This window comes from Bos javanicus, chromosome 8 (assembly GCF_032452875.1).
Source record: "Bos javanicus breed banteng chromosome 8, ARS-OSU_banteng_1.0, whole genome shotgun sequence".
NCBI classification, from domain to species: domain Eukaryota; kingdom Metazoa; phylum Chordata; class Mammalia; order Artiodactyla; family Bovidae; genus Bos; species Bos javanicus.
Window position 1 is genome coordinate 40,265,855 of NC_083875.1, and position 17,489 is coordinate 40,283,343.

Below are 17,489 nucleotides of genomic sequence, written 5' to 3' on the forward strand. Positions count from 1 at the left end.
CATACACACCACTTGTAGCCTCTACTAGCAGCAGGTACAATCGCCACAAGTCCTGAGTGTTCCTGCACATTCCCACTGGGGAGGCTTTTATCCTGGCCCTTTCCTATCACGTGTTCACAGCAAGCAATCTTGAGGGGTGAAGTAATGTCCCTATCTGGAACAAAGAGCAAGCTTGTAAGAGGTGGAGTTCCCACATGTGCATGTTCCTTGCCTGTGATGCAAACCACTGGTGTGCATGGCATACCTGCAGACCCTCCACATCTTGTGGGACTTGGAGAAAGAAACTAGTGAAGCTCATGCTGCTTCCTGTGCTCTGAGTAATAAAGCTTTTTGTCTATGACATGAGATTTTCATGTTTTCTGCTAGCATCCGTGAAACAGTAATAATCTAACTTACTAGCTTGCAAGTAGCATAAAACTCTAGACTCTGATACTTAGATCTTGAAATCAGGAGAGCTAATATCTCTATATTATCAAATTTCAAAAGGAACAAAATATCCTTTTTGAATTTCTCTTGTGGGGATAATCAAATCTACATCACTGGGCTATTGGGAGAATTAAATGAGAACATGCATAGCACACCCGAGATATGGAAAATATTCAATAACTTTAGTTGGATTCTTGCAGTCCCTAGGCATTCATTCCCCCAAAATCCACATACAATGAACCAGATGGGGAGCAGTGTATCTCCAAGATAGTAGTCCATTCATAAGACAAGGGATAAAATAGTCTAACACACCAATTTCTGACATTTGCATTACATGACATTATTCATAAAGGGCTTCCAATTCATAGTATCTCATTTAATCCCGACACAGAAACCAAGATTCAGGAGGGTCAGTCCTTGCAGAAGCAACTGTAACAAACTCCAAAGGTCTAGAAAATAGCCATACAGCGGAAGCCCGAGGATGTGGGCTCAGGAAGCAGTGCTAAAACGCAGCTGTGATACTGCAGCAGTACAACTGTGTCCCGAAGGCACACTCTTCATCCAGGTAAGCCGAGGGAGCTCCCGTTGTGACTGGGCCTCCTGAGGAATGTCTGCCCCGGAGAAATGGCTGAAAACCACAGGTAGAGAGACATTTTTTGTTCGGATATCCTGATTGTTTTCAAACGGGAAGTTGGAAAGTCCTGGATGAATCTGGTCCCTTTGGTTCCTTGGCAGCTTCTGCGTTGTCTAGAAGCCTTTGGGCCTTTCATCTTCTGACAATGTCACTTGAGGGTCTTGCTAAGGTTGGAGAAGCCAATGCCAACACAAGTCATCAGCACTTTATCCCCTCCCTTGAGTTCTTCACCACATGGTTTGGTTTCGATTTTAAACATAATCTGGAAAAAGCTCTTCAAATGCCGCAAAAATTCTATCCTAAAAAATAAAAATTAAAATTAAAAAAAAAGGGAGAGGGTAAAAAAAGGAGGGAGAAATGAAAGAGGAATTCGATTTTACAAAAATTGTCCTCCTCTGCCAACCTAGAACTGAATTTCCTGGATCAGGAGCAAAGATTGAAATTAGGAAATTCTCATCAAAGCCGATTAAATAGCATTTATTTACAGCCTGCTAGATTCCAAAGATGATTTTAGACAGCTTGCAGAGATGCATACTAGACAAACTCAGTAAATAAATGAAAAGTATGGAGGTTAGTCCTACAAGCACATTAGGTTGGACATGAATATGGCATTAATCTTCAAGTGGTTCATACAGAGAAACACATGCTTTGATGATTCACAGTATCATGAAGCTAAAACCAAGCAGAGTGACTGCTGCTGATGCTGAAAGAGAGAAGCTGCCCTCTCCACTGTTTGATCTCAACAGGCCCTTCATTCATTCAACAAATATTTACAGAGTGCCTACTATGTGCCAGGCACTGTCCTTGGTGCTAGAGACATTGCTGTCAACCAAAACTCCCTTTTCTCATGAAGCTTTCAGGCCAGTAGAGCAGACAACATAAATATCCTTGAAATATATATATATATATATATATATATATATATTCTTTCTCCATAATCAGAAATTTAAGTAAACAAGGCAGATGAGAAGGAAATGTAGGTATAAAATATGTGTGTGTATGGCAGAAAAAGTGAAAATGTTAGTCTCTCAATCATGTCCAACTCTTTGCAACTTCATGGCCTGTAGCCCGCCAGGCTCCTCTGTCCATGGAATTCTCTCGGCAAGAATACTGGAATGGGTAGCTATTCCCTTCTCCAGGGGACCTTCCCAACCCAGGGATCAAACCCGGGTCTCACCCATTGTGGGCAGATTCTTTACCCTCTGAGCCACCAGGGAAGCCCTATATATGGCAGAAGGCAATAAATAAGGTGACCAGAGAAGGGCTCACAGTAAACATGGAGTTCCAAGGAGCTCTCTCTTGTCATCTCCCTCAAGACAGAGTGATGGCTTCACCCCAAGAACACTGTGGGAGCAATAATTCTGTAGAAGGACCATGGTTCAGGTATGCAGTCTTCTACTAGTCTGGCCCAGCAGATCCAGCATCACTCCAGCAGACTGATCATAGGACTGACCATAGTTCACTAAACAAGCAACTCCCTGAAGGTTTCAATCAACTGGCAATTGGTGAAGAGAAAATGTCCATGTTGGAGAGCCCAGAAACACAGGCCACATGTTCCCCTCCACCATTTACCAGGCCTTGTCTCCCCAAGTAATTCCTCATCCCTGAGTGACTCTTACCAGTCCAATTTGGGAAACACAGGTTTAGTTAAGGAACACACAATCTGCACGTCTTTCATGAAGTACTTCAGCAACCTTGCATTGTGCTGTCTCCTAATCAAACTGTCCAAACGCTTGCCACCCAGAACGTACATGGAATCACCCCAGGAGCTTTCAAAATACTGATCCTGACGTGTAGGACCAATGGAACAGAACTGAGAGTCAAGAAATGAGCCCACACATTTATGGTCAACTAATTTTCTAAAAGGTGCCAAGGTAATTCAATGAGGAAAGAATAATCTCAATTAATGGTGTTGTAACAACTTCACACACAGAAAAATGAAGCTAGGCCCTTTCCTCATATCACACACAAAAATTCACTCAAAACAGATCAAAGACCTGCATGCAAGAGCTAAAGCTATGAAACTCACAGAATAAAACATAGGTGAATATCTTTATAATCTTGGGTTAAGCAATGATTTCTTAGATACAGAATCAAAAGCAGAGTAATAAAAGAAAAAACAGGTACATACTGAACTTCATCAACATTAAAATCTTGTCTGGACATTATTAAAAAAGTAGAAAGACAATGTCCAGAAAGGGAGAAAATATTTGAAAATCATTTAGTTCATAAGGGTCTGGTGTCTAGAACATATAAAGAACTCTTACAACTCAATAATAAAAAACCAAATAACCTAATTTTAAAATGAGCAAAGGATCGGAATAAAAATTTCTCTAAAGAAGATATGCATACAGCATTAAGCATGTGAAACTCAACATCATTAGTTATTACAGGAACACAAATAAAAATCACAATGACATACCACTTCACAAACCAACAGAAAGCCTGAAAAAAAATAAGGTAATAAGAAAAGTATGTGTGAGGATATGAAGAAACTGAACTCTCAAACACTGCTAATAGATATGTAAAATGGTACCACCACTGTGGAAAACAGTCTGGCAGTTTCTCAAAATGTGAAACAAGGAGTCAATTACCATATAATCCTGCAGTTCCACTCAGGTATATACACAAGAAAAATGAAAACATATCCAGACAAAAACTTGTACACAGCATTAATTCATAACAGTCAAGAAGTACAAACAGGGGGAGGAGCCAAGATGGCGGAGGAGTAGGACGGGGAGAACACTTTCTCCCCCACAAATTCATCAAAAGAGCATTTAAACGTCGAGTAAATTCCACAAAACAACTTCTGAATGCCGGCAGAGGACATCAGGCACCCAGAAAAGCAACCCAACTCTTCGAAAGGAGGTAGGAAAAAATATTAAAAACAAAAAAAAAGAGACAAAAGAGGGAGGGACGGAGTTCCGTCCCGGGAAGGGAATCTTAAAAAGAGAGAAGTTTCCAAACATCAGGAAACCTTCTCACTGCCGAATCTGTGCCGAGCTTTGGAAGCACAGAGGGCAACATAACAGGGAGAAAAAATAAATAAACAATTTGAAACTCGCAGATTGCGAGCCCTACGGTAACTCCCCCAGCAGAGAAACAGCGCAGACGCCTGCATCCGCCATTAGCGAATCGGGGCTGGGCAGGGAGGCGCGGCGTGGGCTGCATCGCTGAGAGTAAGAATCTGGCCGGAATACCCTGAGCGCTATCTGAGCGAAATAATTTGGGCTAGCAAACCAGACTGTGGGATACCAACCACGCGAAAAGCCAGCCCTAACCTAAGACCGCCAGGCCCGCGCACGGAACAAAGGACTGAACAGAGATAGCCGGCTGCAGATCTTCCCCCTCCGGTGACAGGCAGCCAGAGCCGGAAGGGGGCAATCGCAGCCCCAGAGAGACATTATCTATAAAATTGTAAGCAGGCTTCTTTGCTAACTAAAACTTCTTGGGGGTCTGGACGGTCAACATCTGCCTGAGAAGGTGCGCCGGTTTTACATCCAGATAACCGAGTGGCGGGGAGGCGATAAGTCGCAGCATTGGCGCTCGCCTGGGAAGAGCAAATTGGCGCTCGGACCTGGGAAGAGCACAAAACGCAGGCCCAACTGAGTCTGCGCCTCTGAGGACTACCCGAGTGCCTGAACCTGAGCGGCTTGGACCTGGGAGGTGCATGCAGCCCAGGGCCAGCCTCGGATTGTTCCCGGCGGAACAACCTAGAGTCCGAGCAGTGTGGACAGGGAGGCTACATGCGCCGTGAGCGGGGGCAGACCCAGGGTGGCCGAGGCACTGCGAGCCCACGCCAGTATTATTTGTTTGCACCCTCCCTCCCTCCCTCCCCACAGCGCGACTGAACAAGTAAGCCTAAAAAAAAAAAAAAAAAAAAAGTGTCCTCCACCGTGCCCTTTGAGTCAGGGCGGAAACCAGATACTGAAGAGACTAGCAAACAGAAGAAGATATAACAGAGGGAAACGCCTTGGAAGCTACAGGCAATAGATCAAAACCCTGTGGTTACTACGGACTACATAGGAAGGGGCCTATAGATCTTGAGAAATATAAATCTGACCAAGGAACTAGCCAAAAATGAACTGAACCCACAACACCCACAAAAAAAGAAACAAAAAAGTCCTAGATATATTTTTATTATTTTTACGATCATTCTTTCTTTCTTTTTTTTTTTCTTAATTAAAAAAAAAAAAAATTTTAAGTCCTCTATTGTTCCTTTAATTTTCACTTATATAACCTATTACTCTGCAAAAAAAAAAAAAAAAAAGACCCTATTTTTTTTCTTCTTCAGCAAACTTCATATATATATATTCTATAATTTTTTGACCTTGTTGTTTTTTTTTGTTGTTGTTGGTTTTTGTTTTTTTCTTCTTTTCTTTAACATTGTATTTTTGAAATTCCAAACTCTACTCTAGATTTTTAATTTTCGCTTTTTGGTATATGTTATCAATTTTGTACCTATAGTTTTTTTTTATATAATTTCTGTGATTTTTTTTTTTTCTTCTTCTTCTCTGTTTCTTTCTCTTCTTCTTTTATATAACATTGTATATCTGAAATTCCAAACTTTACTCTAGATTTTCAATTTATGCTTTTTGGTATTTGATATCAATTTTGTACCTGTATTTTCTTTATAATTTTTGTGACATTGTTCGTATTTGTTTGTTTGTTTTCTCTCTTTATTTTTCTTCTTCTTTTTTTTTTTTTTAACATTGTATTTTTGAAATTCCAAACTCTACTCTAGATTTTTAATTTTTGCTTTCTGGTATTAGTTATCAATTTTGTACCTGTACTTTCTTTATAATTTTCGCGACCTTGTTTGTTTTTGTTTGTTCATTTTTTCTCTCTTTCTTTTCCTTCTTCTTTTCTTTAACATCGTATTTTTGAAATTCCAAACTCTACTCTAGATTTTTAATTTTCGCTCTCTGGTATTAGTTATCAATTTTGTACCTGTACTTTCTTTATAATTATCGCGACCTTGTTTGTTTTTGTTTGTTCGTTCTTTCTCTCTTTCTTTTCCTTCTTCTTTTCTTTAACATCGTATTTTTGAAATTCCAAACTCTACTCTAGATTTTTAATTTTCGCTTTCTGGTATTAGTTATCAATTTTGTACCTGTACTTTCTTTATAATTTTCGCGACCTTGTTTGTTCGTTCTTTCTCTCTTTCTTTTCCTTCTTCTTTTCTTCAACATCGTATTTTTGAAATTCCAAACTCTACTCTAGATTTTTAATTTTTGCTTTTATGTATTTGTTACCAATTTTGTACCTTTAAGGACCCAATCTTCAGGACCCATTTTTCACTAGGGAGTGAGATTACTGGCTTGACTGCTCTCTCTCCCTTTGGACCCTCCTTTTTCTCCACCAGGTCGCCTGTGTCTCCTCCCTAACCCCTCTCTACTCTACCCAACTCTGTGAATTTCTGTGTGTTCCAGATGGTGGAGAACACTTAGGGAACTGACTACTGGCTGGATCTGTCTCCCTCCTTTTCATTCCCCCTTTTATCCTTCTGGCCACCTCTGTTACCTTCCTCCTTCTTCTCTTCTCTGTATAACCCCGTGAACATCTCTGAGTGGTCCAGTTGTGGAGTGCACATAAGGAAGTGACTACTGGCTAGCCCACTCTCTCCACTATTGATTCACCTCATCTCATTTGGGTCACCTCTAACTCCCTCCTCCCTCTTCTCTTCTCCATGTAACCCTGTGAACCTCTCTGAGTGACCCTCACTGTAGAGAAACTTATCATCTTTAATGTAGATGTTTTATCAATGGTGCTGTATAGAAGGAGAAGTTTTGAAACTACTGTAAAAATAAGACCGATAATCGGAAGCAGGAGACTTAAGTCCAAACCCTGAGTCCAGGGAACTCCTGACTCCAAGGAACATTCATTGACAGGAGCTCATCAAATGCCTCCATACCAACACTGAAACCAAGCACCACACAAGGGCCAATAAGTTCCAGGGCAAGACATACCAAGCAAATTCTCCAGCAACAAAGGAACACAGTCCTGAGCTTCAAGATACAGGCTGCCCAAAGTCACCCCAAAACTATAGACATCTCATAACTCATTACTGGACATTTCATTGCACTCCAGAGAGAAGAAATACAGCTCCACCCACCAGAACACCGACACAAGCTTCCCTAACCAGGAAACCTTGACAAACCACCTGTACAAACCCACACATAGTGAAGAAACGCCATAATAAAGAGAACTCCACAAACTGCCAGAATACAGAAAGGACACCCCAAACTCAGCAATTTAAACAAGATGAAGAGACAGAGGAATACTCAGCAGATAAAGGAACAGGATAAATGCCCACCAAACCAAACAAAAGAGGAAGAGATAGGGAATCTACCTGATAAAGAATTCCGAATAATGATAGTGAAATTGATCCAAAATCTTGAAACTAAAATGGAATCACAGATAAATAGCCTGGAGACAAGGATTGAGAAGATGCAAGAAAGGTTTAACAAGGACCTAGAAGAAATAAAAAAGAGTCAATATATAATGAATAATGCAATAAGTGAAATTAAAAACACTCTGGAGGCAACAAATAGTAGAATAACAGAGGCAGAAGACAGGATTAGTGAATTAGAAGATAGAATAGTAGAAATAAATGAATCAGAGAGGATAAAAGAAAAACGAATTAAAAGAAATGAGGACAATCTCAGAGACCTCCAGGACAATATTAAACGCTACAACATTCGAATCATAGGGGTTCCAGAAGAAGAAGACAAAAAGAAAGACCATGAGAAAATACTTGAGGAGATAATAGTGGAAAACTTCCCTAAAATGGGGAAGGAAATAATCACCCAAGTCCAAGAAACCCAGAGAGTACCAAACAGGATAAACCCAAGGAGAAACACCCCAAGACACATATTAATCAAATTAACAAAGATCAAACACAAAGAACAAATATTAAAAGCAGCAAGGGAAAAACAACAAATAACACACAAGGGAATTCCCATAAGGATAACAGCTGATCTTTCAATAGAAACTCTTCAAGCCAGGAGGGAATGGCAAGACATACTTAAAATGATGAAAGAAAATAACCTACAGCCCAGATTATTGTACCCAGCAAGGATCTCATTCAAGTATGAAGGAGAAATCAAAAGCTTTTCAGACAAGCAAAAGCTGAGAGAATTCTGCACCACCAAACCAGCTCTCCAACAAATACTAAAGGATATTCTCTAGACAGGAAACACAAAAACGGTGTATAAACTCGAACCCAAAACAATAAAGTAAATGGCAACGGGAACATACTTATCAGTAATTACCTTAAATGTAAATGGGTTGAATGCCCCAACCAAAAGACAAAGACTGGCGGAATGGATACAAAAACAAGACCCCTACATATGTTGTCTACAAGAGACCCACCTCAAAACAGGGGACACATACAGACTGAAAGTGAAGGGCTGGAAAAAGATTTTCCATGCAAATAGGGACCAAAAGAAAGCAGGAGTAGCAATACTCATATCAGATAAAATAGACTTTAAAACAAAGGCGGTGAAAAGAGATAAAGAAGGTCACTACATAATGATCAAAGGATCAATCCAAGAAGAAGATATAACAATTATAAACATATATGCACCCAACACGGGAGCACCACAGTACGTAAGACAAATGCTAACAAGTATGAAAGGAGAAATTAACAATAACACAATAATAGTGGGAGACTTTAATACCCCACTCACACCTATGGATAGATCAACTAAACAGAAAATTAACAAGGAAACACAAACTTTAAACGATACAATAGACCAGTTAGACCTAATTGATATCTATAGGTCATTTCATCCCAAAACAATGAATTTCACCTTTTTCTCAAGCGCACATGGAACCTTCTCCAGGATAGATCACATCCTGGGTCATAAAGCTAGCCTTGGTAAATTCAAAAAAATAGAAATCATTCCAAGCATTTTTTCTGACCACAATGCAGTAAGATTAGATCTCAATTACAGGAGAAAAACTATTAAAAATTCCAACATATGGAGGCTGAACAACACGCTGCTGAATAACCAACAAATCACAGAAGAAATCAAAAAAGAAATCAAAATTTGCATAGAAACGAATGAAAATGAAAACACAACAACCCAAAACCTGTGGGACACGGTAAAAGCAGTCCTAAGGGGAAAGTTCATAGCAATACAGGCACACCTCAAGAAACAAGAAAAAAGTCAAATAAATAACCTAACTCTACACCTAAAGCAACTAGAAAAGGAAGAAATGAAGAACCCCAGGGTTAGTAGAAGGAAAGAAATCTTAAAAATTAGAGCAGAAATAAATGCAAAAGAAACAAAAGAGACCATAGCAAAAATCAACAAAACCAAAAGCTGGTTCTTTGAAAGGATAAATAAAATTGACAAACCATTAGCCAGACTCATCAAGAAACAAAGGGAGAAAAATCAAATCAACAAAATTAGAAACGAAAATGGAGAGATCACAACAGACAACACAGAAATACAAAGGATCATAAGAGACTACTATCAACAATTATATGCCAATAAAATGGACAACGTGGAAGAAATGGACAAATTCTTAGAAAAGTACAACTTTCCAAAACTGGACCAGGAAGAAATAGAAAATCTTAACAGACCCATCACAAGCATGGAAATTGAAACTGTAATCAAAAATCTTCCAGCAAACAAAAGCCCCGGTCCAGACGGCTTCACAGCTGAATTCTACCAAAAATTTAGAGAAGAGCTAACACCTATCCTGCTCAAACTCTTCCAGAAAATTGCAGAGGAAGGTAAACTTCCAAACTCATTCTATGAGGCCACCATCACCCTAATACCAAAACCTGACAAAGATCCCACAAAAAAAGAAAACTACAGGCCAATATCACTGATGAACATAGATGCAAAAATCCTTAACAAAATTCTAGCAATCAGAATCCAACAACACATTAAAAAGATCATACACCATGATCAAGTGGGCTTTATCCCAGGGATGCAAGGATTCTTCAATATCCGCAAATCAATCAATGTAATACACCACATTAACAAATTGAAAAATAAAAACCATATGATTATCTCAATAGATGCAGAGAAAGCCTTTGACAAAATTCAACACCCATTTATGATAAAAACTCTCCAGAAAGCAGGAATAGAAGGAACATACCTCAACATAATAAAAGCTATATATGACAAACCCACTGCAAACATTATCCTCAATGGTGAAAAATTGAAAGCATTTCCTATAAAGTCAGGAACAAGACAAGGGTGCCCACTTTCACCATTACTATTCAACATAGTTTTGGAAGTTTTGGCCACAGCAATCAGAGCAGAAAAAGAAATAAAAGGAATCCAAATTGGAAAAGAAGAAGTAAAACTCTCACTATTTGCAGATGACATGATCCTCTACATAGAAAACCCTAAAGAGTCCACCAGAAAATTACTAGAAATAATCAATGACTACAGTAAAGTTGCAGGATATAAAATCAACACACAGAAATCCCTTGCATTCCTATACACTAATAATGAGAAAACAGAAAGAGAAATTAAGGAAACAATTCCATTCACCATTGCAACGGAAAGAATAAAATACTTAGGAATATATCTACCTAAAGAAACTAAAGACCTATATATAGAAAACTATAAAACACTGGTGAAAGAAATCAAAGAGGACACTAATAGATGGAGAAATATACCATGTTCATGGATTGGAAGAATCAATATAGTGAAAATGAGTATACTACCCAAAGCAATTTATAGATTCAACGCAATCCCTATCAAGCTACCAACAGTATTCTTCACAGAGCTAGAACAAATAATTTCACAATTTGTATGGAAATACAAAAAACCTCGAATAGCCAAAGCGATCTTGAGAAAGAAGAATGGAACTGGAGGAATCAACCTACCTGACTTCAGGCTCTACTACAAAGCCACAGTTATCAAGACAGTATGGTACTGGCACAAAGACAGAAATATTGATCAATGGAATAAAATAGAAAGCCCAGAGATAAATCCACGCACATATGGACACCTTATCTTCGACAAAGGAGGCAAGAATATACAATGGATTAAAGACAATCTCTTTAACAAGTGGTGCTGGGAAATCTGGTCAACCACTTGTAAAAGAATGAAACTGGACCACTTTCTAACACCATACACAAAAATAAACTCAAAATGGATTAAAGATCTAAACGTAAGACCAGAAACTATAAAACTCCTAGAGGAGAACATAGGCAAAACACTCTCCGACATACATCACAGCAGGATCCTCTATGACCCACCTCCCAGAATATTGGAAATAAAAGCAAAAATAAACAAATGGGACCTAATTAACCTTAAAAGCTTCTGCACATCAAAGGAAACTATTAGCAAGGTGAAAAGACAGCCTTCAGAATGGGAGAAAATAATAGCAAATGAAGCAACCGACAAACAACTAATCTCAAAAATATACAAGCAACTCCTACAGCTCAACTCCAGAAAAATAAACGACCCAATCAAAAAATGGGCCAAAGAACTAAATAGACATTTCTCCAAAAAAGACATACAGATGGCTAACAAACACATGAAAAGATGCTCAACATCACTCATTATCAGAGAAATGCAAATCAAAACCACTATGAGGTACCATTTCACACCAGTCAGAATGGCTGCGATCCAAAAGTCTACAAATAATAAATGCTGGAGAGGGTGTGGAGAAAAGGGAACCCTCTTACACTGTTGGTGGGAATGCAAACTAGTACAGCCACTATGGAGAACAGTGTGGAGATTCCTTAAAAAACTGGAAATAGAACTGCCTTATGATCCAGCAACCCCACTGCTGGGCATACACACTGAGGAAACCAGAAGGGAAAGAGACACGTGTACCCCAATGTTCATCGCAGCACTGTTTATAATAGCCAAGACGTGGAAGCAACCTAGATGTCCATCAGCAGATGAATGGATAAGAAAGCTGTGGTACATATACACAATGGAGTATTACTCAGCCATTAAAAAGAATACATTTGAATCGGTTCTAATGAGGTGGATGAAACTGGAGCCTATTATACAGAGTGAAGTAAGCCAGAAGGAAAAACATAAATACAGTATACTAACGCATATATATGGAATTTAGAAAGATGGTAACAATAACCCGGTGTACGAGACAGCAAAAGAGACAATGATGTATAGAACAGTCTTATGGACTCTGTGGGAGAGGGAGAGGGTGGGAAGATGTGGGAGAATGGCAATGAAACATGTAAAATATCATGTAGGAAACAAGTTGCCAGTCCAGGTTCGATGCATGATGCTAGTTGCTTGGGGCTGGTGCACTGGGACGGCCCAGAGGGATGGTATGGGGAGGGAGGAGGGTTCGGGATGGGGAACACATGTATACCTGTGGCGGATTCATTTTGATATTTGGCAAAACTAATACAATTATGTAAAGTTTAAAAATAAAATAAAATTGGAAGAAAAAAAAAAAAAAGAAGTACAAACAACCTAAATGCCTATTAACTGATGAATACACAAACAAATTGTGGTTTATGGAATATTGCTATGCTATGTAAGTCACTTTAGTCGTGTCCGACTCTGTGCAACCCCATAGACAGCAGCCCACCAGGCTCCCCAGTCCCTGGGATTCTCCAGGCAAGAACACTGGAGTGGGTTGCCATTTCCTTCTCCAATGCAGGAAAGTGAAAAGTGAAAGTGAAGTCGCTCAGTCGTGTCCGACTCCTAGCGACCCCATGGACTGCAGCCTACCAGGCTCCTCTGTCCATGGGATTTTCCAGGCAAGAGTACTGGAGTAGGGTGCCATTGCCTTCTCCTTACTCAGCCATAAAAAGGAATGAAGTATTGATATATGTGATAATATGGATGAACCTTGAAAACATTTTGTTCAGTGAAACAAGCCAGTCACAAAGAATCACATATTGTTTATGTCTCTATAAACTGGACAGAACAAGCAAATCTATTACAGCAGCAGAAAGCAGATTAGGAGTTGCCTGGGGCTGCAGAGGTGGGATGAGAGGAATTGGGAATAACTGTAAATAGGCAAGAGTTTCTTTCTGGGGTGGTGAAAATGTTCTAAAATTAGACTGTAGTTACATTTATATGTCTCTGTGAATAAACTAAAACCCCACTAAATTGTACATTTTAAATAAGCTGTGTGGTATGTGAATTATATCTCAATAAAGCTGGTTACAAGACTGGAAAAGGTCAATCTTCATTCCAATCCCAAAGAAAGGCAGTGCCAAAGAATGCTGAAACTACTGCACACTTGCACTCATCTCACATGCTAGTAAAGTAATGCTCAAAATTTTTCAAGCCAGGCTTCAGCAATACATGAACCGTAAACCAAGATGTTCAAGCTGGTTTTAGAAAAGGCCAAATCATCAACATCTACTGGATCATCAAAAAAGCTATAGAGTTCCAAAAAAACATCTATTTCTGCTTTATTGACTATGTCAAAGCCTTTGACTGTGTGGATCACAATAAACTATGGAAAATTCTGAAAGAGAAGGGCATACCAGACCACCTGACCTGCCTCTTGAGAAACCTGTATGCAGGTCAGGAAGCAACAGTTAGAACTGGACATGGAACAACAGACTGGTTCCAAATAGGAAAAGGAGTACATCAAGGCTGTATATTGTCACCCTGCTTCTTTAACTTACATGCAGAATACATCATGAGAAACGCTGGGCTGGAAGAAGCACAAGCTGGAATCAAGATTGCCAGGAGAAATATCAAAAACCTCAGATGTGCAGATGACACCACCCTTATGGCAGAAAGTGAAGAGGAACTAAAAAACCTCTTGATGAAAGTGAAAGAGAAGAGTGAAAAAGTTGGCTTAAAGCTCAACATTCAGAAAACTAAGACCATGGCATCTGGTCCCATCATTTCATGGCAAATAGATGGGGAAACAGTGGAAACAGTGGCTGACTATTTTTCTGGGCTCCAAAATTACTGCAGATGGTGATTGCAGCCATGAAATTAAAAGACACTTAATCCTTGGAAGGAAAGTTATGACCCACCTAGATAGCATATTAAAAAGCAGAGACATTACTTTGTCAACAAAGGTCCATCTAGTCAAGGCTATGGTTTTTCCAGTGGTCATGTATGGATGTGAGAGTTGGACTATAAAGAAAGCTGAGCACCAAAGAATTGATGCTTTTGAACTGTGGTGTTGGAGAAGACTTTTGAGAGTCCCATGGATGGCAAGGAGATCCTAGCAGTCCAACCTAAAGGAGATCAGTCCTGGGTGTTCACTGGAAGGACTGATGTTGAAGCTGAAACTCCAATACTTTGGCCACCTGATGTGAAGAGCTGACTCTGGAAAAGACCCTGATGCTGGGAAAGATTGAGGGCAGGAGGAGACGGGGACGACAGAGGACAAGATGGTTGGATGGCATCGTCGACTCAATGGACATGGGTTTGGGTGGATTCTGGGAGTTGGTGATGAACAGGGAGGCCTGGCGTGCTGTGGTTCATGGGGTCACAAAGAGTCAGACACGACTGAGCGACTAAACTGAACTGAACTGAAAGCTGGTTAAAATTTTGTGAAGTTAAGAAAAAAAAAGAACTGATCCTTGGCTCCCATCCTCACATGGTATTACAAGCTAAATCTAAAGTCTATTGTATTTTCCACCATCTCCTACCCCTCTGTCCTCATTAATCTAGACAAAAGAGGGAAAGGCAAAAAGGGGAAAAGTAAGCCTGAACAATTGCATATCCTCTCTGCTTGAGACGGGGTTACGAGATGAAACAGTAACCACCCTGGAGAGCAGGGTGATGAATGCACACTCATAGAATAACTCCTCACTCCTTTGCTCTCTCTTCCACCTTTAATCGTGCTATTTCATTTCCATCTTTAAAATAACATCCTATTTGCTGCCTAATCTACAAAGCCTTCTCTAGCCTATGACCCCTCCAGGTTTCCACAGCATTCTTGGCTCTGCTTATGGAGTCGCATGAAATGTTCATGTATAGCTGTCTCACAATTGCCCCTTGCCCCCTCTTGGCAAATTATATAAGCATCTCCATGGCAATGACCTTAACCCATTATACCTGCCAGGCACTATATAAGGCACTCAGGAATGGGGTAACCAACAGAAACCGGGAGTTAGGGTTCAGGGATACTTTTGAGAAATGACTTCAACATTCTGAGCAATTAAGGGGAGTCTATTCTTCCCCTGCTGGCTTTCCCATTTTACTAACCAACTGAAATTTTCAGATTGTTGTTCTATGTCCCAGCCTTACAACCTCCTCAACGCTGCCCTAGGGAAAAAAGAAAACAAACACATCAAAGCCACAGATAAATAGTCCACATCTGTGGGCAAAGCTTCCAGCTGGCAGTAATGAAGAAAAAGCCAGCCATCTCACCCACTCGTCTGCATTCTAAGCAGCAAACAGCCTGTTCTCTCCTGCTGCTGCCTCGGTTCGAACACAGGCCCGAAAGCCTCCCCAGGCTACTTCATTCTTCCACCTGAATTGCTCAACTGTGCTAGAAAAACCAGACACCCTCCTCATCTGGCAGAATTCCTAAGAGGCCACAGCCTGCTTCTGATCTCTTGGAGAAGGAGGGCAGAAACACAGGCTTGAGTGTGCAGGCCTGCATAGTTGCATGGGGTATTTGTAGCCTTTGGAAGTGTTAGAAAAAGCAAAGTTGGTTCCACTTCTTACATAATGTTCTGCCAACCCTCCAGCCAGTCTGAAGAAGACTGTGTAAGGGCTGGATTAAAGTATGTCTTATGATCCTCTTCCCCTCCAGCCTCATTATCCCTAAGTCTCTTGCTGCTTGGGATAGCAAAAAGCAAATATAGCTTTTTTTTGCTATGAGAAATAACCTCAGACGATATGGAATCCTAACAATCTCATTAAGAAAATCAAACAGAATAAATTCACCCACCTCTACATGCAGTTGAACAAAGTCACGTTCAGGGCGTGTCCACATCCTCCTCCACAGCCCCACAGCTCAGCACGGCCATAGCCACATGTTGGCTCTTAAGGCACCACTCCCCTTTCCTTCTCTTCCAAACACCATACAATAGACCCACACCTCCTAAATATACACCCCAGCTACAGAGCCAGGCAGAAGAGGCACCTAGGGGATACGGAGGACAGCCCTGCTCCTCTACAGATAACCCCCCACATGGTGTGACTGGCAGCTTCTCAAATTAGCCATCTCAGGCAACTGGGACTATGCAACTCCTGTGCAGAGAATTTAAATCCTGACTCAGACAAGTATCCAGAGTGAGCTTCCCCCACCCCAGAACAAAGTGATTTATATATATATATATAAACAACCGACTTTTTGTGAATGCCTCCAGTCCATCTGACAAGCAGGTTTCAGAGACTCCTAGAGCACAGAGGTAATTTTTCCTGGGTATTTTCCAAGAGCAGGTTGTTCCCACCACCACTACTGGTCAACAGGTGAAGGCCACTGGGCTCACTGTCATCTGCCCATTTGATCCCAATTGCCTGGAACTTGTCAGGTTGCCTGGCACTGCCCCTTAAAATACAGCCCTTCTTAGCAGGTCCCCCTCTAGAGCCTGCTAGAGCATGGCAGTGAGAGGAGTCACAATGAGCTCCCTCTGGCAGCTCCACAGACCAAAACATGCCAGAGGGTCCTGCCTCCTGCTCCACCAAGCCACTCAGACACTGGAATCACCTACCTTTGGGGTCTAAGGAGTTGATCTGCAAGCTGAGGGGATGGAAGATCTGGGGGTGGGAAGAGAATCTGCTCAATGGGGCCCCCTGAAGTCACTACACGGCAGCTTTTAGATGTATTGGTGGTACTTCTTCTGCCAAAGAGCAACTTTCCCAAAGCCCCACTGACCTCTGCTCCAGGAATTAAGTTATTAAACTCCATTATAAGGCAACAGGAAACAAGAGAGCCAGGCAGGCTGCACTCTCATGAGACAGGGGCCCCAGGCCAAGTTCAGCCAAGAACTAACTATAAGCAGGTGACTGACCTCTTTTTCATCTGAAAAGTAAGGATATCACTTGTTTTTACCATATTTCAAATGTGTTCTGCGGCTCAAAGAGCATAGTAAGCTGGCAGGGCTTTGCAGCATTTAAACCACTCCCCAGATGTAAATACAGCGGCGTGTGTTGTGCTGGCTCCTAGAGAGCAGTTAGGCAACGAACCCAAAGAGCAGCAGGCTCGACCAGCAGCTCTCAGTACTCTTGCGCATCACTCGCCTTGATCCTCACGTTGCTGTGCTACATGCTGGGTGAGCCAACGACCCCCATCAGTCAGCGTCTGACAAGGACACTGGGCTCTCACTCCCCAGCACTTCAAAAATAGTATAAAGATGTCAATTATTAAAACTGGAATAAAACAAAGTGACATGGTTTACTTCAGACTTCCAAAGAAAGACAGAAAGAAATTATTTTATGACAATTTGAAACAAGGACTTTGAGAAGATACAGCATGGCATACTTGCTCAGGCAGGGAGGTACCTGGAGTTCAATAACATGTATGTTATATGCTCTACTGAAGA

The 17,489-nt window shown here is 40.8% G+C and overlaps 1 protein-coding gene across 3 annotated transcripts in view; it reads right to left on the minus strand.

Moving 5' to 3' along the window:
• The window catches only part of RCL1 (RNA terminal phosphate cyclase like 1), a 228,680-nt gene that overhangs the window by 154,132 nt on the left and 57,059 nt on the right, over positions 1–17,489 (minus strand). Inside the window, exon 9 of one of the 3 annotated variants that reach the window (XM_061425380.1) lies at positions 588–1,359. The exons of the other annotated variants lie outside the window; for them this stretch is intronic. Within the exon in view, the coding sequence (XP_061281364.1) occupies positions 1,209–1,359 (151 nt within the window). The 3' untranslated portion in view covers positions 588–1,208. Of the gene's footprint in view, positions 1–587; positions 1,360–17,489 lie in introns of those variants that run through there. 3 annotated transcript variants of the gene reach the window in all.